Source organism: Bos javanicus, chromosome 8, assembly GCF_032452875.1.
Source record: "Bos javanicus breed banteng chromosome 8, ARS-OSU_banteng_1.0, whole genome shotgun sequence".
Classification (NCBI taxonomy): Eukaryota; Metazoa; Chordata; class Mammalia; order Artiodactyla; family Bovidae; genus Bos; species Bos javanicus.
This window is the reverse complement of record NC_083875.1, coordinates 70,400,786-70,427,681: the sequence shown is the minus strand read 5'-3', so window position 1 is coordinate 70,427,681 and position 26,896 is coordinate 70,400,786. Positions and strand designations below refer to the sequence as shown.

General features: G+C 51.8%; 2 protein-coding genes across 6 annotated transcripts; both read right to left on the bottom strand.

Moving 5' to 3' along the window:
* Window positions 1-82: 82 nt before the first annotated feature.
* CCAR2 (cell cycle and apoptosis regulator 2) lies at window positions 83-15,065 on the bottom strand. Of its 5 annotated transcripts, none has more exons than XM_061426967.1 (21): window positions 14,975-15,065; window positions 14,007-14,102; window positions 13,633-13,724; window positions 13,114-13,205; window positions 12,799-12,913; window positions 12,498-12,627; window positions 12,227-12,323; window positions 7,530-7,649; window positions 5,696-5,918; window positions 5,496-5,609; window positions 5,036-5,199; window positions 4,421-4,592; window positions 4,106-4,333; window positions 3,793-4,011; window positions 3,033-3,177; window positions 2,827-2,909; window positions 1,995-2,141; window positions 1,732-1,843; window positions 1,450-1,638; window positions 1,130-1,335; window positions 83-903 (listed from the first exon to the last, which is right to left on the bottom strand). In XM_061426967.1, exons 2-21 carry the CDS (start codon window positions 14,062-14,064, stop codon window positions 859-861), a joined length of 2,751 nt encoding a protein of 916 aa, XP_061282951.1. In that variant the 5' UTR covers window positions 14,065-14,102; window positions 14,975-15,065; the 3' UTR covers window positions 83-858. The 5 variants fall into 5 exon arrangements, with proteins under 5 accessions (XP_061282951.1, XP_061282953.1, XP_061282955.1 ...); XM_061426969.1 differs by having other exon boundaries at window positions 2,827-2,906; XM_061426971.1 differs by having other exon boundaries at window positions 3,835-4,011.
* Window positions 15,066-16,131: 1,066 nt separating this feature from the next.
* Window positions 16,132-23,508, bottom strand: C8H8orf58 (chromosome 8 C8orf58 homolog). Its single transcript, XM_061426995.1, has 7 exons — window positions 22,264-23,508; window positions 20,631-21,136; window positions 19,905-20,045; window positions 19,648-19,759; window positions 19,410-19,519; window positions 18,998-19,107; window positions 16,132-17,378 (listed from the first exon to the last, which is right to left on the bottom strand). The coding sequence occupies exons 1-7, from the start codon at window positions 22,310-22,312 to the stop codon at window positions 17,267-17,269; spliced, it is 1,140 nt and encodes a 379-aa protein (XP_061282979.1). The 5' UTR covers window positions 22,313-23,508; the 3' UTR covers window positions 16,132-17,266.
* Between the last annotated feature and the right edge of the window lie 3,388 nt (window positions 23,509-26,896).

Here is a 26,896-nt window from a genome sequence, read left to right as displayed (position 1 = left end):
AGAGGCTGGGTTGAGGGTGGGGAGGAGAGTGCAGAATCAGACCTAGACAAGGAGTCAAGGGGAGAGCTATGGAGCACACTGGGTTTGTTTTTGACTTTGGTTTATTTAAAAAACAAAAAGCCAAAAAAAAAAAAAAAAAAGAAAGAAAACCAACTTTATATACAAAGTCAAACTGAAACCACGGATTAATGGAAAGAGGCAAGACTTGTGGGGAAGGGGAAAGGCCGGGCCAGAGCCAATACCACATTCTGAACACAGGGAGCCGGGGGACAGGTGCTGGTTTCTTCTGGCACACCTGGGGCAGCTGAACACAGTGTTGACTGGCAGACACAGCCCCACACCAAACGCTCGCTAGCACTGACACCGTTCCCGTGATGGCCAGGGAGCCCCCTCCCCAAAAACCTGCTCCTGGAAGCTGGCAGGATTTGTGCCATTCGTAAGGGTTCTTACCCCCAACCAGATTCCACATCTGCTCCTTTAGTTTATTGGCATCAGACCTTATGACAGACTTGAAAAGCCTTTTCCTGCCCTGTCTTATTCTAAACTGGAAGAGGACAGGAGAAAGTCAGCACAAGACGAAAGGGCCCCAGGAGGAATCCCAAAGTAGAGGGCAAAATGACATTCGAGGGGTGCACAAGATGTTGGATTTAGTTGCGCGTGGAACCGGCTTCCTCACTCATCCGACCCGCGTGGCACAGACAGACCCCCCCCTGACGGCCTGAGCGCCTCTGCAGAGGCCGAGTGCCGCCAGGTCAGCCACCCCTGCCTCCAGCTCCCAGGTCCTGTTCTGGCTGCTTTCTGGGCTCTAACTTCAGCAGGCTCCATCGCTGACCTCATAGGGCTCCTGCACCAGGCCCCTCAGTTGCTTGGTGCTGGCTCCTCCTTCTCTACCCAGCTGTCAGCCTGTTTGAAACAGACACACGAGAATCAGGACTTGGAGGAGGAAGGGCTGAGATCCGAGATCCCATCCGAGAACTACTAACCACTTCCTCCTGGGAGGCTCCCGGTCGCAAGCTGCTGACTGATGGATTCCATAAGAAACTAGCAGATGGAGGCAAATGCCAGTGAAGCTGAGCCGGCTGTGCTGACCCACCTCACCACGCAACGGCCGGCTCTCCAGGAGGCTCACCTTTTCAAGCATCCTCTGTGTGTCGAGCTGCAAGGTGGTCAGGCGCCTTCGGAACTCCTGAAGCAGCCGCTGAAGCTGGTTCTTCTGTCGCTCGGCTGTCCGGGCCATCTCCTCAGCCTCGGCCAGCCGGGCCCGCAGATCCTGCATTTCCGTTGCCAGTGTCTTATTTGTCACTTCAGTGGCTGAGAAACGGTTATGGCTCTCCTCTGGTGGGGGCAGGCCGGAGAGACTGCTCAGCTAAGAGGGGAGCAGATGGCGGGCAGCCTGGAGTCTGGGGTGCAGGCCTCCCGCTTCATGTCCCCAAGCCACAGGCCACTCACCCAGCTTAAGCTCCAGTGTGTGAATCTTGTTCTCCAGGTAGAGCCGCCCGCTGTCCTGCTGCTCCGCACGCTGCAGCAGGTTCCCCACGTTGATGAGGCTGCCGTTGTGGGACACCAGGCCCTTGTGCTCCACTGGGGTCGTACCCGGCTTCCCACTCTTCCCGGGAGGAGGTAGCAGGTCCAGGTTTCCTAGGAGGGCCAGGAGAAGACTCAGGGACGGGAAGTGGGAGAAAGCAGCCCACCCGCCCCCGTCCCCTGGAGGCCGCAGGGCCCAGTTCGCACCGAAGAGCAGGTCCTCAGGGAGTGCCCCGTCTGGGCCCTCCGGGCGGCTGTACTGAAGGCTCCGATACTGGCAGATGTTCTGGGACACCGCCCTGCTGACCAGCTGTTTGGCCTGCAGGAAACACACACCCACGATGCCCACAGAGAAGAAGGTGCAAGGCCCCTGTAATGGCGCACAAGAACCTAGAGCCACAGCATCCCAAGCCACACCTGCACACGACGACACTGGGGGAGGCATCTCAAGGAGGGCTGGGAGACGCTACCTGCTCTGCACTGAGCCGCAGCCCAAGGGTAAGCAGGATCCTCTCCAGGTCTCGCCGGTGCAAGTAGCCACACCAGTTGGCGTCAAAGTAGACGAAAGCAAGAAGACAGTCCACAGGGAGCACAGCAGAGGGTTCCAGCTCCTTGGGCTGCAAGAGAAACAAGGATGAACAGGATTTACAAATAGCTCTCTTAATGCTAAATCACCCAGGATGAAGCCCTTTCAAAATAAGGCAGCTTGGCTGACACATTCACACCCAGACACACCTTCCAGTTGGAGATCTGACCCTTGGCCTGTGAGCAAAGATCTCTCTCTGGGGCACTTCCGCCCCAAGGCCTGTCATCCAGAGAGGAACCATGTGTGCTCCTAGATCAGACAGCTCACTCAGAACCACACTGATAGAGACACTGAAGGATTCTCCTGGATCCTATGAGTGTGCTATCCCACGAGCCAAGAGCCACCTTTGTCTTTGATCAATGAGAAGATGCCAGGTGTCTCGGCCTTTCCTGGTGGTCCAGCAGATGAGCATCTACCTTGCAGCGTGGGGGACAAAGGTTCAATTGCTGGTTGGGGAACTAAGATCCTACATGCCATGGAGTAACGAGAGTGCCCACATGCCAAAACTAGAGAATCAGTGTGCCACAGCAAAAGATACCCGGTGTACCATGACTAAGACCCAATGAAGCCAAAATAAATAATTTTTTTTTTAACTATCAATCTATTAAAAAAAAATGCCAGAGGCCATTTAGTAAAAGCATCCCTTTCCCAGGAGAGTCAGAGGCCTTGCCAGGCTTCCCGATCACGGAGCCCCAAGAGCACACTGAAGGTCTCACCATGTCCTGAAGGGTCGAGAACTCCATCTCTGACTGGTTCGAAGCAACCGACCGGACCTCGGAATCCTCCAGCTTGGCTCCTGCTACAGAAAGCCTGAGGTGAGCCTAGAGCAAGGCCCACGTGGGTCCAGACTGGCTCCATCCAGAACGAGAGAGCAGTAAGCCACAGTGTCAAGAAGCCACCATCCGGCTGGCACCACACATACCAAATTCCTCCTCCCCGTCGTCTCTCAGGAGCAGCAGTTCTGGGTCCAAGGCCATCTCACACAGGTCCTCAGACGCCTCACCCCGGGGTTTCTCTTCGTCTTCTCCCCCAGAAGACGGGGGTTTGGGCAAAAGCCCATCTTCCTTCTAGGAGAAGCAGACCCAGATGATAAGGAGAACAGCTGCCCCTGGAATTACGCACCATAACAACGGTTAACATTTTCACGTTGGCCGTCTTCAGGCAATGGTATAAAGGCTTACGTGCAGCGTCTCATTTAATGTACTTCATTACACAGGGGTCACAGAGCAGACCAGGGCGAGTTCCAGACACCTGGGGTGCTCCTTGGGAGTCAAGCCCAGTCCCATAAGCAATCTGCTTACTTGATTATATTTAGGCAAGAAGCAGACCCATGGACTTTAGAAACCGTTAAGAAAATGCAGTGCTGTAGTTAACCATAGGGTCATGAAAACACCTGTACCCATCAAAACACTGCTATGAACACAGATGTCCATGGTGCCCTGTCAACCACGCTTCCCTTCACGAAGCTCCAGGCCCTCCTCCCTTCTCCCAGGTGCTTCACCTCCGAGCTGTGTAGCCACACAGGAGAGTTACATGCCCTGTGCCCAAGTCACACCGGGGTCAGGAGGTGCGTGCAGTGAGTGTGGGGTAGTGAGCAGAGCTGAGGCACGCTCTGTGCTCCAGTTCTGGTGGGCCTTAGGACCTGCCGCCCCAGTGCCCGTACAAAGGGCAGCGATACTCACCGGCGGGGCGTCTGCCTCGGCAGCTGTGCCCTCACTCTGTACCTCATCCTTGGACTCCTTGGCCTCCTCCTTGACTGCTTCTTCTTCCTTGGCTGCCTCCTCCTTCTCAGGCTCAGGCGGGGCCACGACCTTTTCAGGAAGGCTCAGGAGCGTCTTATAAATCCTATAGCCAAAGTCCCTCTGCAGCATCTCCAGAAACAGCTCAGCCAACACCGTGGCCTGGTGGGGGAGGTGGCGGGAGGCCATGAGCCTCAGGACAGAGAGAGTTCCCATCACCCGCTACCGCCCCACAGCCGCCAGCTCCTACACCTGCCTCAAAAGAGATCCTTTCCTTTGGCCTCCGGTCCTCCACGATACTTTGCAGGGACAGGTTTACACAGCGGGAGCGCGCCATGACAGCAGGTTCCAGAGGGGGTGGGGGGGCCTCTGGGAGGTCAGTGTCCACTTCCTGCTGTGCGGTGACCTCTGGATTCTCGGCACTCTTAGAGGTGTCTGCTGCTTGCTCCGATCCATCAGCCGGCTGCTCTGTAGGCTCTGTTTCCTGTGGCAGATGTCAAGGGCTATGACCACCTGGGTCCTGGGGTTCAGGTACCTCCCTCCCTCATTGGTTCGTAAGCCTTGGCCTCACCACTGGCACCTCCGGGGGCGGGGGAGCTGCCTCTGCAGCTTTCTGCTGGCACAGAGCCTCCCACTCTTCCAAAGTGGGCATGATGGTCCAGATGTCTGGCAGGTACACCACCACAGTCTGGAGCCGCCTCGGGGGTCCCGCCTGCAGGTACTGAAACTCAGCAAAGCGCCACCTGCTCACAGTGAAAGGAGAAATGAAGTGCTGACCCATGACTTTCACAAGTGAGTGCTTCAGCTGCCAGTCAACATTTAATGAACATGTACTGTGGGCCAAGCTCTAAAAGATACAGTCCAAGTCCTCAAGAAATGGTCCATGGGAAGAGACAGGTAACCCAACAGTTACTATCCGAGGTGCCGTGGCAGTAAGGAGCTCGGAATGTGGCTGGGGACCACATCTGAGGAGCCTTGGAGGGTCAGCTGGCTCTCAACACACTTACACATCCCTAGCCATGCTCGGGACTACAGCAACCACTGGCAGGGCTGGAGGGAGGGAGATGAGCTGGGATGAGGGAACTGACGGGAGCTGACAGGTCAGAAAGGCCCAGCAGAAGCCTGGCCTCCGCCTGGGTCTCACCCACTCAGTGGTGCCCACAGGCAAGCTCTGGCAGCCACTCACCACTTGGTGCAGGCACTCAAGTCGATGCCAGCCTGGGCCTGCGCGCAGCGTGTAGCAGTGCGGACAAGCACCTGTGGGTCGCCCTTGGGGTCGAGGCCATCCAGCGAAGGAGACCACTCACCACCAACCAGCACTGCCTCATCATCCTTCCAGCCCAGCAAAAACTGCAAAGAGAGACCAGGGATAAGACACGAAAAACCAATCATCTGGGCTTCCTACTGGGAAACAACCTGCACCACTGGGGAACAGAGTCCACCACACTGCACGTGGTGGGCAGCTCTCTACCCATGAACTTGAACCCCACGTAAATCTAGTAAGACCATCTCTGGGCCACACCCTGCTCCGGGCAGAACGACTAGTATCTCAACTCTGTTTCTTTGAGCTCATGAGCAGCATCTCAGTTGACAGGGACTGACCATCGTCAGTAAGTGTGTCTTGCCTCCTGGGCTCCAGCTCTTACTTTAATTTGCTTCAGAGGGTGTTCCGGGGTCTCCCGTGGCTCAGCCATGTCATCCACAAACAGCATGCAACAACGATACAATTCCTCCAGTCCCGGGGAGGAGAGCAGCAGTACCTGGTAGGGACGGCGTGAAGGAGACACTCGAGAGCTTTCTCAGCCCTCAACAAGGGGATCAAGTGGCAGGACCCCAGCCAACTCACCTTGGAACTGTAGGTGGGGTCGCTGTCTGTAGGGGGGGGCTCTGCACCAGCATCAGCAGCTGGCTCCTTCTCCGAAGATACCTGGATGCGGCTCGGATGATGGAGAGAGAAGGGCTGGCTCACAGGGAAGGCCGACAGCCAGCTCAGATGCACGGCCAGAAAATCTGAGGGAACCAGGAGGGTGCGGTAACGGCGCTGGAGTTCTAAGAAATCAAAGACGGGGCTGTGGGAAGAAAGCAGGGAGTTCCAGATTGAACAATGATGAAGTGTTTTTTTTGTTCTGTTTTTTTTTTTTTTTTTTACATGGAACCATAAAAAAGACTTGCAAGAAAAGGGAAGCAAATTCTTTTATAATCTGAGAAGAATTTTCTAAGGAAGACACCTCTGAAGAGAGAAAAATGGATTAGATTTGACCACTAAATGCTACAAGTCAATCTAGGGAAAGGAAAAAAGACATTTGCAATATATGACAGCAAAGAGTCTTTATCTTAAAGTTAATATAAAAGGAACTCACAAATCACTAAAAAAAAATCACATGTCTAAGAGAAAACTGGAAAAACTGACAGCAACAGATACTTAGAAAAAGGAATGAGACTGAAGAGCTCATGAAAATATCCTCAGTATCACTCATAATTAAAGAAATTCAAATCAGGGTATCACTTTTCACCTACTGGACTGACAAACATCATGAAGCTGGCTGACACGGTGTTGGCAAAGGCTGGGGGTGCAAGTACCTCACAATTCGTGTGAGAAGGTAAACTGACAGCCTCTGTGAGAAGCCTGGCCATACCTTCAAGGTTCACAGACCTTTAAGCCAGCTACTCCATTTCTAGGAACTGAGCCCAATAAAATACTTGCACCTGTCCACAGACATGTCTACAGAAGAACGTTTATTATTACAACAAGATTTAGAATAACTGCAGATTAAAAATGGAGACCTGGTTCAATAAATTCTGGTCCATCCACTTAGCCGTGTGGTTGCTAAAAAGAATGAGATCAGTCTAACAAACATTAATGTGCAATAAATTCCAAGATAAGTGAAAAAGCAAAGTGCCAAATAGTATGTACAACAGGCTTCCACTTGTGATTTTAAAAAAATACACAGCTGTGTGTGTGGCTAATCATCAGCAATCGGTGTCCTGACCACTCAAGATGTACCCTGCCGCAGTGGTGATGTGGGGACCAGGGTCTCCTGAGATTACCCTAGGGAGGCAGGTGGGTCAGCATGGAGAGTACAAGGTGTGGCCTGCTCCTGGGGGTGGAAGCAGGGCAGCCCGCCCTCCCTGCCCGTCATGAGGAGGAGGTGCTAAGAGGCCGCCCTCACTTCTACTTGGAGCAAAGTGGATCTGCCCTGGGGGGCTTCTAACACAGCAGCTGGAGCCCTGCATCTCCCCTGCTAGCTGGCATCTGGGATCACTCATCTACTCAGATTCTACGCTTGAGAAGTAAGTTTGTATGGGGACCTGTGACCTCGTACATGCTGTCACACTCAAGAAATCATTCAGAGCTTCCCTGAGAAACCAGTCCCACCGTTCCCATGACCCATAGTTTCCACCTGATTTATAACTGGTATTGGGCACCTGGATTTTGATTGGGATGCCATAATTATAGGCTGACATAACAACTTCTGGTGATTAAATCATAAATCAGTGGTGCTATGCTGGCCTGAATTTGAGATTCTGAAATAAATTTGTCACATTACAAAACAAAAATGAAGTGAGCAAAAAGGTCATAAGAATACACATACACAATTACTACCAGACTATATCGTATTTACACAAGAAAAATGTTACCACCTGCAAGTCTCACCCCCCAGCCCAGCCTCCCCACTCACCTGTCCACAGTATAAGGAGTGAGATGGACTCGGTAAGGAGGCAGGTCATGCCTTGGTTTCTTAGCACCCCAAGGCTCTCCACCAGCTCGCTGTTTGCGTTTCTTGGAGTCGTAGTCATCGCTGGAGGTTGATTCATCACCAGAAGGAAGAAACCATACTGTTAAATACAGCTTCAGGACATGTTGGCCTAAAAAGAGCTGGAAACCATCTGAATCCTGAACTTTAAAGAAATGGATAAATAAGCCATACTAACAGCCATATAAGAGACTGTTATTAAAGATATTAAAGTATACATTTAAATGCTTTAAATAACACAGAAAACCATTCATGTTAAACAAAAAGTACAGTATGGAACACTGTATAGAAAACAGTGCCTCAAATGAGCAAAAACAGCTTTAAAAGACTGAGAGAAAATATTAATGGTGGATGCCTCTGACTGATAAAGCTAATAATTTTTTAATATTTTTACGAACATTGTAAGTTACAGCTAACATGTAAATTTTTGAAACGAGAAAATTAATTTTTTTTTTTTTTTAACAAGAGATACATATATGGTACCATGCTATGGGTTCTATCAAGTTTAATTGAGAGAGAGAGATCTGGTAACAAACCCTTGAAAAAAGTGAAGAGAAAGTGTTAGTTGCTCAGTCATGTCTGACTTTCTTGCAACCCCATGGACTGCAGCCCACCAGGCTCCTCTGTTCCATGGAATTTTCCAGACAAGAATACTGGAGTTGGTAGCCATTTGCTTCTCTGGAGGATCTTCACAACCCAGGAATCAAACCTGAGTCTCCCACACTGCAGGGGAATCAAACCTAGGTCTCCCACATTGCAGAGGAATCAAACCTGGGTCTCCCACACCAGAGCAATCAAACCTGGGTCTCCCACACCAGAGCAATCAAACCTGGGTCTCCCACACCAGAGCAATCAAACCTGGGTCTCCCATACTGCAGGCAGATTCTGTACCATCTGAGCCACCAGGGAAGCCCCACAAACCCTTAACCCTACACATTTAAGTCATAAAAATTCACTAATCATACAGCCATTAAAACAATTCTGAGGATTACTCTGCAATATGGAACACATGTTAAATAAGAATGTATTAAAAAAAATCTGAACTCAGATTAAAATTATAAAAATTATGTGTGTGTGTATGTGTGTGTGTGTGTGTGTGTGTGTGTGTATATATATATATATATATATATATATATAAAGACTAGGAAAGAACAATGGGGAAAAAAGTGACAGGAAGTAATTTTGCTTTTCTAAAGGTCTTCAAATATAAGAATGGCTACCTTGGGGACAGGGGGATGGGGGGATAAGAATAGGAGACTAAGAGGTACAAACTACTATGTACAAAATAAATAAAATACAAAGGTGTAATACACAGCACAGGGATTATAGCCAACATTGTATAATAACTTTAAATGGAGTGTGATCTATAAAAGCACATAACTTTAAATGGAGTATAACTGCTATGTTGTACACCTGAAACTAATACAATATTGTAAACCAACTATACTTTAATTAAATAAAGTTTTTAAATGCTTACCTTTAAAGGGAAAGAGGGAATGATAATTTTTGTAGTACTTTAACTTTACATAATGTCATGCACTATGTTTTATAATAAATCACTTATTACGGTGCCACTACGTTATGCTGCGAGCAATGAGAACAGCGGAAAAGCAAAGCCTTCAGGCCATTATAAAATGCCAGACTGACGGGGGAGCCATGTCTCTCAGGGGAAATGAAATCGACTGTCAATTCTTCATGCTGAGGTAATACTGAGCTAATTCTATTTTTTTTTACCAGGTCTCTGCTCTTTTCCTTTAGACCTGCCTGGGTTGTTTCCCTAGTTATGACACCCCTGATTGACTAACTCGATTATATTTAATGCAGAATTTTTCTTTTCTCACATTTCTGCCTGGGTAATTTCCTTGTTCATCAGTATCTCCCTCCAAAAGCTGCCTTCTAATCTTGCCCTTGTGGGATATCAGTGCTTCTGTGTCTCTAACAGAAGAACTGCTCCAAAGTCATTTTGATAACTCTCTTCAGCTCACCCGTGATTGAAGTGAACTCTTCAGTAAAGGCTGTCAACCTCAAGTTGAAGTGCATGTTCCACTGAATCCTGTAATCTTTATTGTCAATTGTCAGGAAGAGACTATAAAGCACGAACAGTGGAAGCCATCTGGGTAACTTCAGCAGGACACTGAGATGGTCTACTCGGCTGAGTATCCTTGTCTAAACCCCTCAGTAGTTCAGCATTAGCAATCCAAAGGAGACACTGGTTTCTGCCTCCCAAAACCTGAAGTTCAAAAGAAAGCCTGGTTTCCAGTCAAACACTAAGATGGCTGACTCGGTTATAAACGGTTGTTCCCCCAGAGGGTGACCTCATTGCTACTGCCCCCTCCCCGGCTCTGCAAATCCCTTCTACAGACTCATGGTAGTATCTCACTCCCAAAAGTCATGTCTTCTATCTCTAGAGACCGTGACACTGAACCATTATGGCCAAAGTAACAGAACACAGAACTTGCACAGGGCTTGGTGTGTCCTGGACAATCAAATGCTACTGGCTTTACAGGAAGGCTGAATTTGAACCTAAAGCAAAAAGTCAATAGCAGCCATTGATTTCTACCCAGGCTACATTATCCCTGAGGGCACCTGCTGTCCTCAGTCTGTAACAAAGTCTTTAATAAACTCACAGAACGGGAGAGTTGGAGAGTCCTTGGAAACTGAAGACCAAGAAGATGCAGAGGACAAGAGGTACGGGTGTATGTGAATTATACACCAGTAACTTAAATGAAACTGTTTTAAGCAGTGGAGATGCTGTGGAAAAAAATCCTACACAATCAGAGCTGCCCACTCCAGAGTTCCCAATGACCTACCCCGAGGCAGCACACAGCAGCTTCAGCAGACTAGCTCCATCACTTTGCTTAAAGCTTTTTCTCTGAGGAACTCCATGCCCCCTTTACATGTCTGCAGTAGACTGCGTGCTTAGCCCTTACTTACAAGTAATAATCACTGGCTTCTGGGAGAGGAAGCGGTTTCCTTCTGAGAACAGTCCTCATTTCAGAAGAGAACTAGAACATGAGAACCCTTTCTGGAGTGATGGACATATTCTGTATCTTAAAAGGGGTGAGAGTCACATGGGATTTTTCATTTGTCAAAACTGCCCATCTAAGATCTGTGCACATCAACCTACATAAATTTTACCTTAAAAAAAAAAAAAAAACAAAGTATAAGGCAGATGAAAAAGAATGGCAGATATTGATACTTGTTGAAGCTGGGTGATGGGTATATGAGGGTATTTACTATGCTTATATTTGAAAATTTCCATAATAAAAAGTTAAAAAGAAGACTGACAGAAATAACTTGAATGTGTCTTCAACAAACTAGTCTAGAGCATAACTCCTAGGGATAGAAACAAAAACTTTTAGGTAGGGTACGGCAGGATCAGAACATGTGAGCCAGAGAGAACAGGAAGCATGCTCCTGGCAGTCCCCAACGCTCACAGATGACACACGATGGCCCAGAATGCCCCAAAGGCCCAAAGCCACCATGCCTGCTCCACACAAGGCCACGTCTACATGTCCACAGCACAGGATTTCTGGACAGAGTGCAACATACATAGTCTATCACATCGCTGACTTCTGTGGTGTATAGGAAGAAACATGTTTTATACTAAGAATTAAATCATGCACTGCAGGAAACTAAAAAAAAAAAACCATCAAAAAAACAGAAACAGACTCACAGATATAGAGAACATACTGGTGGTCACCAGAGCAGAGGGGGTTGTGGGGGGAATGGGCAAAACAGGTGAAAGTGAAAGTCACTCAGCCATGTCCGACTCTTCGTGACCCCACGGACTATACATAAACAGTCCATGGAATTCTCCAGGCCAGAATACTGGAGTGAGCCTTTCCCTTCTCCAGGGGATTTTCCCAACCCAGGGATCCAACCTAGGGATCGAACCCAGGTCTCCCTCATTGCAGGCGAATTCTTTACCAACTGAGCCACCAGGGAAGCCCAAGAATACTGGAGTGGGTAGTCTATCCCTTCCCCAGCAGATCTTCCCAACCCAGGAATCAAACCAGGATCTCCTACATTGCAGGCAGACTCTACCAAAAGAGCTATCAGGGAAGCCCTAATACAAGTGAAGGAGGATTAAAAAGTACAAACTTCCAATTATAAAATAAGTAAGTCATAGAGATGTAATATACAGCACAGACAATATAATCAATACTTTAATAACTCTGTAGAGTGACAGATAGTAACCAGCTATTGTGGTAATCATCTCATAATACATAAAATTTCCAATCTACTGGTATTATATTGTAAATTATGCTTCAGTTAAAAAAACACACTGCAAAAATTTTTTTGGACACTACTATTTTCTTCAGTTTTGATTCCTGGTATCCCAATCTTAGAGACTAGAAATAAAAGACAAAATTATATATTAAAAACAAATTCAGTGTGATATTTTGAAAGATGAATTATGCCAAATCCCTACTTGTTGAACCAGCTTATAAAGTTCCAATATTTCTCAATGTGTCAGCCTATCTTAGGGTAAAGGGACTAGGATCTAGCTGCACAAAGAGAATGCTGGTGTTAAGAAGTGGTCAAAAAAAAGGGGGATGGGGCACATTCTCTGAGAGGCAAAGAAATGAAGCACCTTTCCTGCTTGATCATCATCTTACCTTCGGCCCTGATCCAATCGTCCATGAGGGCCCCGAGCAGGAAACCTGTTCAGGTGGCTCAGATGAAGTGTGTGGGATGTTTGGAAGAGACTCAGAGCTGCAGAAAGGAAATGGATAGTGACTCAAAACACCTAAATATTTGCCCAACTTTCCTGTCCCCTATTCTACTCTCCACTTTTACTCTGAGAGCAACAACCTAATTCTTACAAGTCCATTCAACCAGAGTACTCCATAAAGCCACACCCCCAATATCCATGTCGCTGGTACTCACGCTTCTGAGGAAAGAGTGGGGGAATCCGGTGAGGCTGAAAGATCAGCTGGGGCTGAGCTCCCAGAATCCCTTGCTTCTGGCCCAGGGCTGCCACATGTAGAAGGGGAGGTGCTGGGGACTTCAGTAGGGGCTGCAGAACAGTAACCAGGAAACTCAGGGCATCCCATGGCTGAAGTGCTCACTACCTTGGAAAAATGTGGCCCTACCCCCTTGACCAAAGAAAGGTTCCTGTCCATCTTTCTGGGCACCAGGGTGTCCCTCCTACCCCTTTCCAATGCACATGCTGAGGAGAGATGAATACCTGGTTGGAGAGCGTCTGCACCTTGACAGCATTCCAGGGCACTGCCTGACCTGGGTTGTATGCAGCCTTCACCAGCACCTTCTCACCCAGCTGGGGCAGCCGGCCCTTCACCACACTGCCAGCACACAAGCCAGGAGACCCAGTCAGGAGAGAGACCCTGGCCAAGCCACCTTGACTGTCCCTATGAGGCCCTTCCCATCAAGATTTCTCACACCTTGCATAACAGCAAAGCAATGTCTTTAGAAGGCCCCACCAGCACAGTGACAGACCCGAATCCCGTTAAGCATTTCCAGAAGGGGAACGGCCTCAGCCTACCTTAGCTGAAAAAAGACTTCTTCATCCACCACCCCAAAGTAGTCGTGCAAGCTGGTAACAATGCCAGTGAAGACCCGCTGTTTCTCTCCACCCTATATGAGAAGAGTGAAGTTTAAAGGTAAGAGAAAGCATCTATCCATGCTCTGCCATTAGCATCTCATCTTTCTCCACCCCTCCAGCCCCAGATCAAAGTACTGCACGGAGCTTCCTGTAGAAGGAAGCACATGTGTCTAGTGGACATAATCTACCGAAGGTGGGAGAAGTCATGCTGATTCTTGGGCCATAAGCTTCTTCTAGGATTCCCAGTTCTTCCTTAACTCCAAAAAGCACCCTAGAGATTTCCCTAGAATCAAAACCAAAGACTCCCCAGTCAGAGAGGTCTAGTTACCTCTGGACTGGTTGACGATAGGAGTGTCAAGAAGGATGAACAATGTCATGTAAGAATGAAAGCATCGGACAACCATGCATGCTGAGGTCCTCCCAAGTGCTGAAACTCACTAGACGGAATGCCCAACTTACCTGAAGGTGCCTGGCATTTTGGGACAGGTCTGTGGCCACAGGAGGAGTGAGCAAACCAGGAGGAGGGCCCAGAAGGGATGTCGAAGCTGCGCCTGTTGGAAGAGAAGCAATCCAGGAATTGCACCTACCGTGGTAAGCACTAGAGTCAGCTAAAGAAGACAGGAAACCCAAAGGGTAAAGTGGATCCGTACAAGTCCCAACAGGGTTTTGCTGACAACCACTGTGGTCATCGACTAGCTTCCTAAGAAACATCAGCAGCAAACTGCACTCCACCAGGAAAACCCCTGGTGGATTTAAAGACTAACGTCTGTTAAAGACTAACTTCAAACCACATACTTCCCAATGTGGGGCCAGGTAGAGATAAAGGTGATCACCTGAGAAGTTGCGTCCCCCTGGAAGCGGGTTGATCCGCTGGCGCTTAAACTGTGACATTGGGAATGCTGTCCTCTTTCAGAGTCTTGGGAAAAAACCTTCAATCAGAAAAGAAATAAATTAACAATTCACAGGGAAGATTTTCCACCTACCCCCCAAAAAGGAACTAAGGATCTGAAGGAAAGTGGGGAAATGTATACTGAGAATGAACAGGGAGACAGATGGAGAGAACAGGAAATGGACCAGGAAACAGAGAAATTACAATGCTTCAGTTTCTCTCACAATAACCTAGTGATGGGTAATACTGTTATACTCTTTCAAACAAAAGGAAACCGAAGCTCGGAGGGACTGAGACTTGCCCGAGGCACAGAACCAGGTACGTAAAAAACTAGGACTCACACCCAGGTCTCCCGACAACTCAGCGCTCCTCTCACTATGCCACGCCACCCTCAGATGGTTGGGGAGAGTGAAGGGTTGGAAAGAGCCCTGGTGACATTCATTCATTCAAATACATCCGCCAAAAAGCTCCACGCAAGGCCCGGAAAAATGGAGGAGGCTGGTGCCGGAGAGGAGATGGTGTAGGCCCTCTCCCCGGAAGCCCGGCCCGTTGTTCCCCGGACGGGCTGGTGAGAAGACAGCTCCGCGGCCAGGCGAACGCAAATCCGGCTGCGCGCCCGCCCTCCTGCTCCCCCGCTCCCCGTGCCTCGGCTCCCGTCTCAGCGGCCACCAGAGCCGGATCTCCCGGGCCGGGCCGCGGCCAGGCCGCCGTGGGAGGACGAAGGCGCGCGGTTTCTCCTCCTCCCGCCCGCCCCCAGGGCCGAGGCCGTTGCCAGGGAGACGAGACTTGCAGTCCGGAGAGGGGCTCGGCCCCTTCCGCGCCCAGTGCATCTTCGCGGCTTGGCTCTCGCAGCCCCTCGGCCGGGGGAGGGGCAAGGAGGCAGAGGGGCGGCGGAAGGCCCCCCCAACCCACCTGCGGGCCAGGGCCGCGACACCGGGGGGACAAAGACACCCGGAACCACCAGAGCCGCTGCTGCCGCCGCCACCGGAAGCGTCTCTCCGGAAGCACGACCACTGGTCGGAAGCTGCCACTCTCCCGGATATAGTCCCTCCCTCCTCTCCACCGACCTCTCCCTTCCCCCACACCGGCCTGCCATCCCGCTCCAACTGCTGAGCGGAAGTGCGCCTTCCCCGATCGGATATGCGTTAGGAAGCCGCGCGTCGGTGGTGTCCGCGCTTACGTGTCCCATGAGAAAAGCAGACTTCAGAGAACTGGTTCCTGGTCCAAAGACAGATGGAGCTGGACCCTCAAACATAAAGCAGCACCTATGCTTCATTCTGGCGGACCCCCAAGCCGGCAGCAGCAAGAGAACCAGCTGACTGGAGGAGGAGGATGCATGATCAGTGCCCGTTTCTATAGAGACATCCTTGTGTCTGACTCAACCAATGACCCCATCTCTAGCCCTACCCTTTGTTGAGGGCAGCCCCCACTTGTACCTCCCATCTTCTGGGTGCCTGCAGGAGACTAAACTTTACCCCCTTCTCAGTTAACAGAGCTTGGAACCTAAAAGGTGTGAAATGGAATAGTTCCTCCCATATTGGTGTCCTGACTATGGTGACTATGTCCTCCTCCCATAGAAAATATTTTCCTCCATTTCCTCCCTCAGAAAAATACTTTTCTGAGCCCAGGTAGAATAATACCAGCTATCTGGCAGCCATCATCCACTTAGCCACTTCCCTGGTAAATGCTGAGGAGCTTGGGGCAGGGGGCAGGTGTGTGCAAGAAAAAGCAAGAGGCAGCCACCCACCACATCCCCCATTCCCTAAGTTGAAAGAGGAATTAAAGATGTGAAAGATCATGCAGTAGGATTTAGCCCCGATAGCTGAGATGCATATGAAAGGAATGAATTCAGGGAGCCCAGACGATCGCAGCTTCCCATACTTAGAAGACTGCTAAATTTCTTGATTTGAGATATTTGGTTTTCCTTAATTAACAATAAACTTTTGTTCAGAGCCCCATCCCCTGCTGCAAACTTCTATATAACCTGACTCCTCACCTCACCTCCTTAGAAAGAGTTCTCTGAGGAAATGCTGTCTCCAAGGCTTGAAGTCCTAAAAATTCCCACGGAATAAAGGTCTCTTAGGTTGCGTGTATTTTTTCAGTCAACACACCTTCACAATATACATTTACAAAGAATTCTCACAGTCATTTTCTTTAGTCCTCACATCAACTCTTGGGGAATGAGCAGGTCAGGTGTTAGTGTTCTAATTCTCAGATGTGATACGTGAGAGACTCAAATGACTCGCTCAAAGTCTTGCCACTAATCACTGGCCATTTTAGTCCCAATTAGCAATCCCAATTCCCCCTTATCCTCTGACCTTCTCATCATCCCTCCAGTTTAGCCTCCCTCCAACCCCCTTTCCTATTCATTTAACATTCACCAAGCATTTTGAGGCAGCTTAATTTCACTTTATCCTCAGAACAAGTCTGTGAGGTAGGCAAGGCAGGCATCGTTATACCATTTGGGAGATTAAGTGGGCAGCTGTGGCTCAGAAAAGTTAAGCAATTTTGTCAAGGTCTAAATGCTAATTTGGGCCTCTGGTTTCAGCTATGATGTAGGTAAGCAGTAAAGCAGCAGAGAGTAGACCTTGAAGATTACTCTGCTGTTCCCTGTGTTGTACTTGACTCTCCCATCCCTGGTGCAGTCTTCAGGCAAGATTCAGGGCAGAGGCAGCCAAAAGAGTGCCCTTCTCTGTTCTAGGGCTGCCCACTTGAGTATGAGGAAGAAGACAGGACTCCAGATCAGTAACTGTCCACTCAGGAGTGAAGGTCAGGTCCATCGTCCTGCGGTTACCTCACCATGAGGGCATGATTCCAGAGAGACGGCTGGATCCAGTCAGTTCACCACACTGACAGTCCCACAGTCCCCAGCGACACACTGGGTGCCGAGAGATCACTGTGCCTGACACGCCCCATGGATGCCCCATGAATCAGTGAGGTTCACATTGCCTAAGCCCAGGGATTTTTGGCAACCAAGGAGGAGCCCCAGAGCTGCTGCACTTTGGGGCCTCTCAGGGACCCAGGGCTCCTTGGCTGCTCAGAAGAGAAGGACTCAGCCCTTGCCTGAGTTCAGAGAGAACTTCAGAGAGAAGACAGAGCATCCACAGCTTTTTCTGGCAGTGCCCAGAAGCAGCATCAGGGCAGACGGCGAGGAGACTTCATTGCACTCGCCCCACGGGGGTCACATCCCTGCACCAGGAGGTCTCAGTGTACAGAGAGGTTTTTGTCTTGTTTCTTCTTAACCACTAATGATGGCATAAAGGTCTTCTGGAGGGGATGGCCCAGAGGCTTTTCAGGGAGGTCCCTTGATGCAATCCTGTGGAAAAAGGAAAGAAGCTCTAGGCTAGGGGAAAAAAACAAAGGTAATGATGGCAGACTTCTGTGATTAAGAATCTACCTACTCAGGGCAGGGGTCGGGTGGGGGGTGGGGAGGAGGGATAGTTAGGGAGTTTGAAAAGGTCTTGTACACACTGCTGTATTCAAAATGCATAACCAACAAGGACCTACTGTACAGCACATGGAACTCTCCTTGGTGTTATGTGGCAGCCTGGATGGGAGGGGCGGTTGGGGGAGAATGGATACAAGCACATGTAGGGCTGAGTCCCTTTGCTATTCACCTGAAACTACCACAACATTGTTAACTGGCCATGAAAGTGAAAGTGTAGTCACTCAGATGTGTCCAACTCTTGGACTATAGCCCACCAGACTCCTCTGTCCATGGGATTTCCCAGGCAAGAATACTGGAGTGGGTTGCCATTCCCTTCTCCAGGGGATCTTCAGGACCCAGGGATTGAACCCAGGTCTCTTGCATTGCAGTAAGACCCTACTATCTGAGCCACCAGGAAAGCCCTGGTGATAACTGACTGGGAAATCACCAGGGTTGCAATATAGCCCTGGAATAATCAGTTATATCCCAATACAAAATAAAAGGGTTTTTTTGTAAAAAAAAAAAAAAAAAAAAAGAATCTGCCTACTAATGTAGTAGACATGAGCTCCATCCCTGGTTTGGGAAGATCACACAGTCTGCAAAGCAACTAAGCCCATGCGCCCCAACTACTACAGCCCGTATGTCCTGGAGCCTGTGCTCAATAACAAGAGAAGCCACCAGAGTGAGAAGCCCACACACCGCAACAGAGTAGCCCCTGGTGGCCACAGCTAGAGAAAGCCCGAGCAGCAACCAAGATCCAGCACAGCCAAAAATTAATCTTCAAAAAAAAAAAAGTAATGATGGCCCCTGAGTTGACCGACAATTGCGAAAAGCCTAAGGATATTAATTGATGGGGCTTATCCTGGAGAGTTATTCAGTAAAGACCCTCACTCCCAGCACCCGCTGTGGCATTCTGTGTGCACTACCTTGCTTTCCTGGGGAAACCCAGGGAGGTCGCCTAAGTTTCAGCTTTGAGGGCTGAGGGCTTGCTGGGTTCACATGACGATTTCCTATCTTTTGGTCCTGGCTCTGCCACTGGCTCGCCGTGCGGCCTCAGGAAGATAACTTCCCTCCCCAGCCCTGTTCTCAGACTCCTCATCTATAAATGGGGCTTTTTAACTACTTTCTGTTTCTTCCCACAACCTCTCCAAGACTTTTTGTTTAGTTGCTCAGTTGTGTCCGACTCTGTGACCCCATGAACTGTAGCCCATTAGGCTCCACTCTCCATGGGATTCTCCAGACAAGAATACTGGAGTGGGTTGCCATGCCCTTCTCCAGGGGATCTTCCAGATCCAGGTATCAAACTCGGGTCTCCTGCATCACAGGCAGATTCTTTACCGCTGAGCCACCAGGAAAGCCTTCTCCAAGACTGCCTCTCTCAAATTTTGCAGGGACAAAAATAACAACTGGCAGCACAACCTCAGCCTCCTAGCTCATCAGGCTCCTCCTTCTGCCCTGCCCTGGGCAGGGTCACAGAACTCACCTGGGGGCTGGGTCACAGGACTCACCTGTGTGTCACAGGACCATCGGCAGAGGTGGCAAGTTCAGCAGGTCGAGGGCTGCCCCACCTGATCCGGTTGAGCAGGACTTTGACTTTGTTCCAGTGGGAGCAATCCCCCTGAGCAGAGGGTGAGGGGGTCACCCAAGGTCCCTCCTCACAACATACCCCGGACCAAGCTCCCACAGATAGTTGTCACCATAATCAGGACAAGTCACCTGCTCCAAATAGGAATCCTCTCATATTCTAGCTTTCAGGGTATCCACACATCCCAACCATCCCACCCCCACCCCATCCTGTCACCTGGCCCCACGTATCAGTTCAGTCACTCAGTTGTGTCCAACTCTTTGCGACCCCATGGACTGTAGCACACCAGGCTTCCCACTACAGCAGGCCAGGCCCCACATATAGCCCTCACCTACCTTGTGTTCCTGGGAGGATGAGGTGTGAGCTGGCTCCATCAGGGCCTCTGACAGCCTGGGAGGGCTGGCACTGGGCGCCCCTACCTTTGGGGGTGAAGCTGTTTTTGCTCCTTCAGAAAGATAATCCGGTTACCCCAGGCAAGGAACAGGAAGGCACTCATCAAGCCCAGAGCTCAGGCAGTCTGCCTGTGGGGCCCTGGTTAGGCAAGATGCAGAGAGAGATGCAGTTGGAGCTCACCTGTCTCCTCTGTCTGGCTGAGCCATTCCCACGGTCCGCGCACCTCACTGCCTGGGGCGTAAGAAGGCAGAGGTGAAGGCGCCAGGGTTGTCTCCTCCTCCTCTTCAGGATTCTGTGCACAGGAGAGACAGGCTCTCTGGGCCTGGCTAGAGGGCTGAGGCTGTTCTGAAGGGAGTCCTGGTTTCAGGGGTCCCACCGATCCTCTGCCTCCCCCTCACCTGCCCACCAGCCGGCCTGCCCACTCACAGCTCACTCACCGCAGGGCCCCTCTGAGTCTGCAGCTGCAGACAGAGCTGCTGTAGATTTGCCACCTGCTCCAGCACCGCGCACAGGTGTTCCAGATAGCGAAGACCCTGCCCCGGAAGGCCGGAGCAGGCTTCAGGCTCCAAGTCCTCCACCTGTGGGACACAGTGAGGTCAGAGAGACTTCTGAACCCAGTCAGACTCCCACCCAACGGGCCAGTAGATGGGGCAGAATAAGTAAGAGGAGAACACACACCCAGCTGCTCACCCCGTGCCCAACCAGGCAAAGGGCCAGGTAGGCCCCAGGCCCTGCTCATCTCCACACAACTAGGGGTTGGGGGTGAGGTGAGACATCTCATCCAACCCATCAATGAGAGGCAAGGAATGCCCTGCCCCAGCTTCCCTGGTGGCTCAGATGGTAAAAAGTCTCCCTCCAACATGGGAGACTCAGGTTTGATTTGGGTTGGGAAGATCCCCTGGAGAAGGGAATGGCAATCCACTCCAGTATTCATGCCTGCAGAATTCCATGGACAGAGGAGCCTGGCAAGCTGCAGGCGCCAGGGTTGTCTCCTCCTGCAGTTCATGATGGTCACAAAGAGTTGGACACAATTAAGCGACTAACACACACACACACACAATACCCTGCCTGGGAGAGTTCCAGGGAGAACAAGGTTGGGGCGGAGGGGTGGAGGAGGTAGGGGAGAGTCCATCTCCATCCCACCCTTGAGAGTTGGCACTTACCACCTCTGCTTGTTCCAGGCCATCCTCCAAATCACTCTCTGCCTCAGTGGCCTCTGGTCCCCTTGCTTCAGAATGGGGCATTTCACACTTAGGCGACAACTTTGGGGAGTGGCAGTGTTGTGACAAGCTGGTAGGGGGAACTGAGAGCTGGTGGGAGCGCTTCAGCACCTGCTCCAGCTTACGGCTGGCTAGAAGCCGGCTTAGGTGGGCAGGAGGCTCCAGGGCACCAAGGGCTAGGGACTCAGCGCTCTCCAGGGGCTCAAAGTTCAGAGAGTCTTGAGAAAAGCTGGGGGAGGTGGCCAGGGAGCTGTCCCCAACCGCCATCTCCACTCCTGAGTCCTGGGAGCCCAGTTTGAGAAGCGGCACCTGCCCCTGGGGACCTCTCAGCTGGTCTTGCCTCTTCCAGGAGTCTGATGAGCAAACTGGAGCCACATCTGGGATCTGCCTGTAGGTGCTGTTGACTCCAGGCACTACACAACCATGTGCCAGGTCCTCGCCAGCCCCATCTGCAAGGAGAGTCAGTCATCAGGCTGGGCCGGCTACGCCAACATTCCTGCAACTGGTGGCGTTTCCCGGGGAGGAGTGTCCTGGGTCAAAGGTGACAGGAGGAGCTCAGCAGACCACAGCCGCGTCCAGATCTCTCCATCCCTGTCTGGGAGATTGGGTTAGGATGGGGGTCCCTTTTACAAAAGTAATTGTTAATGATATCTTCCTTCGAGGGGTGGGCACTTGCTTCCAGGGAGCCCTTGCGCTCTGGCCCCTGAGGTCAGCCTAAGACCTCTGAACCATCACTGGGGAACTATAGCCTCTTCGGCTGCTCCCCAAGGGGTAGTGTGGCTGTGCCCCCGCCTCAGGGAGAGGGGAAAGGACACAAAGAGGGAAGCAGGGGTCTAAACTGGCATCAGGATGCAAGAGAAAGTCCATCCCGGAAGTCCTGGAGGGAAAAGGTACCAAAAATCACAATAGCCATAATCATTTTGGACTTTTGTTCTTTTAAATGAGAAGCAGAAAATTTGGGAGAGTTGAAAAAAATCTGAACTGAGGAAAGGGAACCCAAATGGTAGGAGAAGCAGCGCGGTCGCCCAATCACTGTCCTCTCTACAGCTCTCCTGGTCTGTGCCAGGCTCTCCTGCAATCTAAGTGCCCAATCGTAAAAATACAGAATTGGAGGTTGGAGGGGACGGAGGCCGGCCTCCTTCCCCGGCCTGCCGCATCTGGATGCCAAACCAGGCCCCTCTGGGCAAGAAAGTCCACCAGGAAGTCTACCCCTGCGCGGCTCCTTTGGAAAGAGGTCCACCGCCGCAGAGATGAGGGCTTTTCGCGACCGCCGGCTGGGGCAGGAGCCAGGGAAACGAGGATCCTGACCAGGAATTAGAGGTAAGTGGGCCCGGGGAAAATGGGATGGAGGTGACGATCGGTTTAACGCCAAAAAGTAAAAGGGCCTCCAACGTGAGGACGCGATCCCCGGCCCTTCCTAAGGGAGGCGGCGAGGAGGGCGCACCGAGGTCGGGCGGGCTGCGCCGCGCAGGTGGTGCGGGCTCTGCCGGTGGGGCGGGGAGCGCAAACAGGGGCCAGGGCACGAGAGTCGGCTCCAGGCCAAAGGTCCGGGCCCGCCCCTGAGTGGGCGACTCACCCTGGCCGCCCAGCGGCTCCACGGCGAAGACGCGCCGCCGGCCCAGCATGGCCCCAATCCGGCCCCAATGCGGCGCCCGGGCCGTGGCTGCTGCAGAAAGACCGAGCTATCACTGCCGCCGTCGCGGAGCCGCTGTCGGGCGGGCGGCTAGGCTTGCGCGTCCGGACCCGGCAGGGTGCGGCCCCGGGACACTCCCAACCCGCATTGGGGAGGGACGGGGCGGGGAGGGGTGCGCAGGTGTGCGAACGCGACGAGAAGGGCCGCGAGGGCGGGGCCTGGGCCCCCCAGCATAGTCGACGGGGACAGGGGCCGGGGGCAGGGGGCAGGGGTAGGAGGCGGGCCCCTGGCTCCCTTGCCCAGCCGGCCTAGCCGAAGAGCAGGGACCCTGGCGGGGGATGCGGTCTCGCCCGTGGCGTGGGGTCACCCTGCCCACGGTTCCCAAGCCGAGTCTATCTTACTGCGGCCGAAATGAAGCTGGGAGAGGCGGGGGGCGGCGACCGGACGCGAGCGCGGAAGGAAATGGATCAGCACGTGCAGGCGGTGGAAAGATCGCAGGCCAGGACGTCCGCGTCCGCGCGCGCCCAGCTGTGTGCCTTCGGGAAAGTCACTCAGCCACTCTGAAACCTGGCGCAATCAAAGGTGGAAGGGATTCTCGGCACAGAAATCCTTTCCAATAACTGCAGGGCGCCTTGGATCCTGGGCTAGAGTAGAATCCGGCGGGGGCGAGGGTGTGGTTCAGGATCCGGTAAAGTGAAACAGGGGGACCGAAGGGCAGCCCCGAGGTCTGGGAGTGTAAAGGCTCACCAGTCCTCAGCCCCACCCACTTTGAGTCCATGGAACTCCACCACCGCAGGCAGCCGAGAAAGCTGAGACAGGCTGGAGACCAGATGGGGTGGTGGCCTCTAAGGAAACCTCAGTCCCCTGAGGAAGGTCACTGGGGCTGGAAAAATCCCAGCAGGACCCAAATTCCCTGAAGGGAGATAAGGGAGCTGGCGGACGTGCAAGCTTGCACCTGAGCCTCTGGGAGTAGGGAGAGGGGCAGGCTGGAGCTGGAGGCTCTAGTCGCAAGTGGTAATTATCTGGGAGAGAGAAGACAGTCTGCTCACCCTCTGCTTCCTCCTACCTGTCCTCCAACAGCCCCCGCAGGATCGGTCAGGAATCAAAAACTACATGATTCTAACTCTATGACATGGGGAAACAGGCCTGCAGCGAAGCCCTCACCCCCGCCCCTCCCCACAACTCCCCCGGGAACAATGACTGCCCAAATTTACTCTTGACACCTTGACTTTCAGGCCAGGCCCTTCCCTGCTGTCTGAGTTCTCTGGGTTGCCCGCTGCGGCCCTGTCCTCCTGGAAACCACCCCCATGACTCTTTCCCAGGTACAAAACAGAGAAGCCTGGGCCTGGGGACAGTACAAGTCCAACAGCCGGGTATATCGTGCACCATGCTTCCCAGGGGAGGAGGCGGAGGTTGGGGGGTATGGAGGGAGGGCTGGCTGTCAGGGGGCTTTCCCCCTCCTGAGTCAGAGGATAGGGAGGTAAAGGGAGGGAACCTTTGCCAGATCTTGTCCTGAATTTCGAGAATGTGGGGCCAGATTCCAGGCAGTCTCTGTGGTGACTCTGGGGCAGGAATGTATCTGGAGCAGGAAGCCAGCCCGGCCAGGAATGCAGTGTCTCAGCACAGGGCTCTGTGTGGGCTCAAACCACACACACACACACACACACACACACACACCAGGCACACACACACCAGGCACACTCTCCTCCAGGCCACTCCCTCCTCCCCATGTAGATATGCCGGAACCTTCAAGGTGGTTGGGATCCCCCACTGTGGGGGGCCACATGCTGCCTTCCCATCTGCCGTTTACTGCCCTAACTGTGGCAAGCGCCTGTCAGAGCTGGGCCAGGCCTTCACCACCCAGAAGGCTGTCTCTCCTTCCCCCCACCTTCTACCAGAGAAGAATCATCTCTCTCTTAGTGATGCTGGAAGGGATAGGAGGGGCACACCCTCGCTGCCCACCTGAGGGATGAGTAGCTACCATGAGTCCCTGAGACACATGGTGGCCCCAGCAGAGGCATCCCTCAGCCTCCATGGGGGAAGTCCCAGCTTCAGGAAGCACATCTCCTGCCAGCTAGGCCCTGTGGGAGGAAAGGCAAAGCCAAGAGCCCAGGGCAGCTTCTGGCAGACTAGAGATGGCTGAAAGCTGTGGTGACCTCCACCGTGGCCTGGAAGGCTGCCTTTGGTGGAGGGACAAGAGCAGCCCAGGGAAAGCCAGGAACCCAGGACTCAGGCTCCTGGCTCCTCAGCCCCCTGCCCTTACTGCCAGGAGTTCTTGAACCAGCGACTTATCCTTCCTGTCCTCAGTTTCTTCATTGACACAACTAGGATGACAACAGTACCTATTTCAGAATGGTGAGAACTGACATTAAAGCACCTGAGAATTACCTAGCAGTGTCACTTTGGGAAAGTCATTTTCTCATCTCCAATAGCAGGGGGCTGTATCTGATGCTCTCTCAGGTCACTTGTAACTCGAATCTGTCATCATTTCTGAAGTGATTCCCCAAAACACAGAAGAAAGTAAAGAGGGCACTGAGCTGGACAAATAGCAGCTGCCTGCTTGGGTGGTATCCCATCCCCTCCCCAGCTTGTCTGGGTCAAAGCAGGTGGATGCTCACAGCTGGGCAGAGACCAAAGGCTGCCCCCCACTTTCTCCTCTGGCAACCAGGATTGACTAATAACTCTCTTCCAAAGAAGTCCTCCCCCAGGCTCGGGCTGGCTGGTGGCTGCAAAGAACTCTGATGCTGAAACACTTGGGCCCTGGGGAGGAGAGCTGACTGCCACAATCAGGGGAATGGCAATCCACTCCAGTATTCTTGCCTGGAGAATCCTATGGACAGAGGAGTTTGGCAGGCTACAGTCCACAGAGTCGCAAAGAGTCAGACACGACTAAGTGACTAGCACTACACTGCTGCTGCTAAGTCACTTCAGTCGTGTCCGACTTTGTGCAACCTCATAGACGGCAGCCCACCAGGCTCCCCCGTCCCTGGGATTCTCCAGGCAAGAACACTGGAGTGGGTTGCCATTTAACACTACACTACTATTAGTTAAAACCTGTCCAGCCTTTGAAAGGCCTTCAACAGCTCACTGGCCGACCCATTTCACATGGGCCTCCATACCCCATTTGTTCTCCGTTCCTTAGAGCTACCATGAGTCTAAGAGAATGGTTTGTTACGCGTGGGGATCTGACCATATTAAGACCCCAATGTTCTCTTTTCCAACCTGTCACTTCCCTGCTGATTTTTTTTTACTGTCCGCAGAGCCTCAAGGTGAAATTCAAACCATATCTTATGGCATTCAAGGCTCCCATCTTCCTTTCCAATCTTGTCTCAGTATCGCCTTCAGCCTTCCCCTAAGCTGAGCATTCCACTTGCACTAACCCCCTCACTCTGCATGTCTCTCCTCCATCTGTCTGAGTCCTGTTCCTCTGACAATGATGGCCCTGGCTCTGAACTCTCAGAGTGCTGCTGTGTGTTCCACGTAAGCTCTTCACACTCACTACCATATAGCACCTTTCATCATGTCAACTCTATTGCTGCCACTTGATTATACATCTTTAGGAAACCCATAAAAGTGCTCTTCCGGTATTCCCACTGTGCCAGGACCCAAGAATTGACAGAGGAGTCAATCAGTCCCCTTTTGTGAGCATTCTCCCTGCCAAGGGCTACACCTGACACTAGGTGGCGCCAAGGACCCTGTCCTACTTGGGACCAGATTATTGGGGCCTGACAACTCCTTGAGCCACAGACAGGCTTGATCTTTCCTATAAAAATAAAGGCAGCCATTCAGGCAAAAAGTGGGACAATTATAGCAAGGTATAAATTACATCAAGGTGCCTGAGGAGGCAACACACACAGTCTCTGCCAAGATTCCATTCAAAAAGAACCAGATAGCACCAAAGCACCCCCCAGCTTTTATCTTTTCTCTCCAGACTGACTGGGTGGTAAGGTAGGTGCTGCAGCCCAGCAGCACCCATGCACCTTTCTAAAATGTCCTCTGGGATTAGGACCAGAAGTGATGGGTGAATCAAGCCAAAAATCTGGCAGAGGACCACAGCCCCCTGTCTGACTCAAACATAGCCCCAGGGCAGGCACGCCTAGCACCAGCTTTCCAATCTACCACCTGTGAAGCAGCTGGGGCTCCCAGGGGAGAGGCTGGCAGACAAACCCTGGCTGGGAGGGTGGGGGCACTGCTGGGTTGTCCCTCCCAGGCAAAGCTAACTCACAGCCCTGTCCAAGGTTACCCCTAGGGATGATCTTTCTCAAATGGGTACAGACAGCCTTGGGCAAGTACACAAAGTTCTTTAGATCAGGGGTCCTTAACCCTCCGGTCTTAGACTGGTACCAGTCCGTGCCCTGTTAGGAACCAGGCTGCATAGCAGGAGGTGAGCAGGAGGCCCAGTGAGCAAAGCATCTGTATTTATAGCCATTCCCCAACACTGCCATTACCACCTGAGCTCCACCTCCTGTCAGCAGCCGAGGCATTGGATTCTCACAGGAGCATGAACCCTAGCCCTAATGTCAGGGCAGAATATCCTGAGATTGCCACAAGACAGAAATCAAGTGCACAGTAAATG

Excerpts from the sequence above, each read along its gene's own strand:
- C8H8orf58 (XM_061426995.1), bottom strand. The coding sequence starts at position 22,312 with ATGCTGGGCCGGCGGCGCGTCTTCGCCGTGGAGCCGCTGGGCGGCCAG. Across the intron at positions 20,046-20,630 it reads GCCTGGAACAAGCAGAGGTG|GTGGAGGACTTGGAGCCTGA; the intron begins GTAAGTGCCAAC and ends TGTGTCCCACAG. Across the intron at positions 19,760-19,904 it reads AGACTCAGAGGGGCCCTGCG|AATCCTGAAGAGGAGGAGGA; the intron begins GTGAGTGAGCTG and ends TCCTGTGCACAG.
- CCAR2 (XM_061426967.1), bottom strand. The coding sequence starts at position 14,064 with ATGTCACAGTTTAAGCGCCAGCGGATCAACCCGCTTCCAGGGGGACGC. Across the intron at positions 5,200-5,495 it reads ACCCTCTGAAGCAAATTAAA|TTTTTGCTGGGCTGGAAGGA; the intron begins GTAAGAGCTGGA and ends CTCTCTTTGCAG. Across the intron at positions 1,844-1,994 it reads TGCGGCTCAGTGCAGAGCAG|GCCAAACAGCTGGTCAGCAG; the intron begins GTAGCGTCTCCC and ends TGTTTCCTGCAG.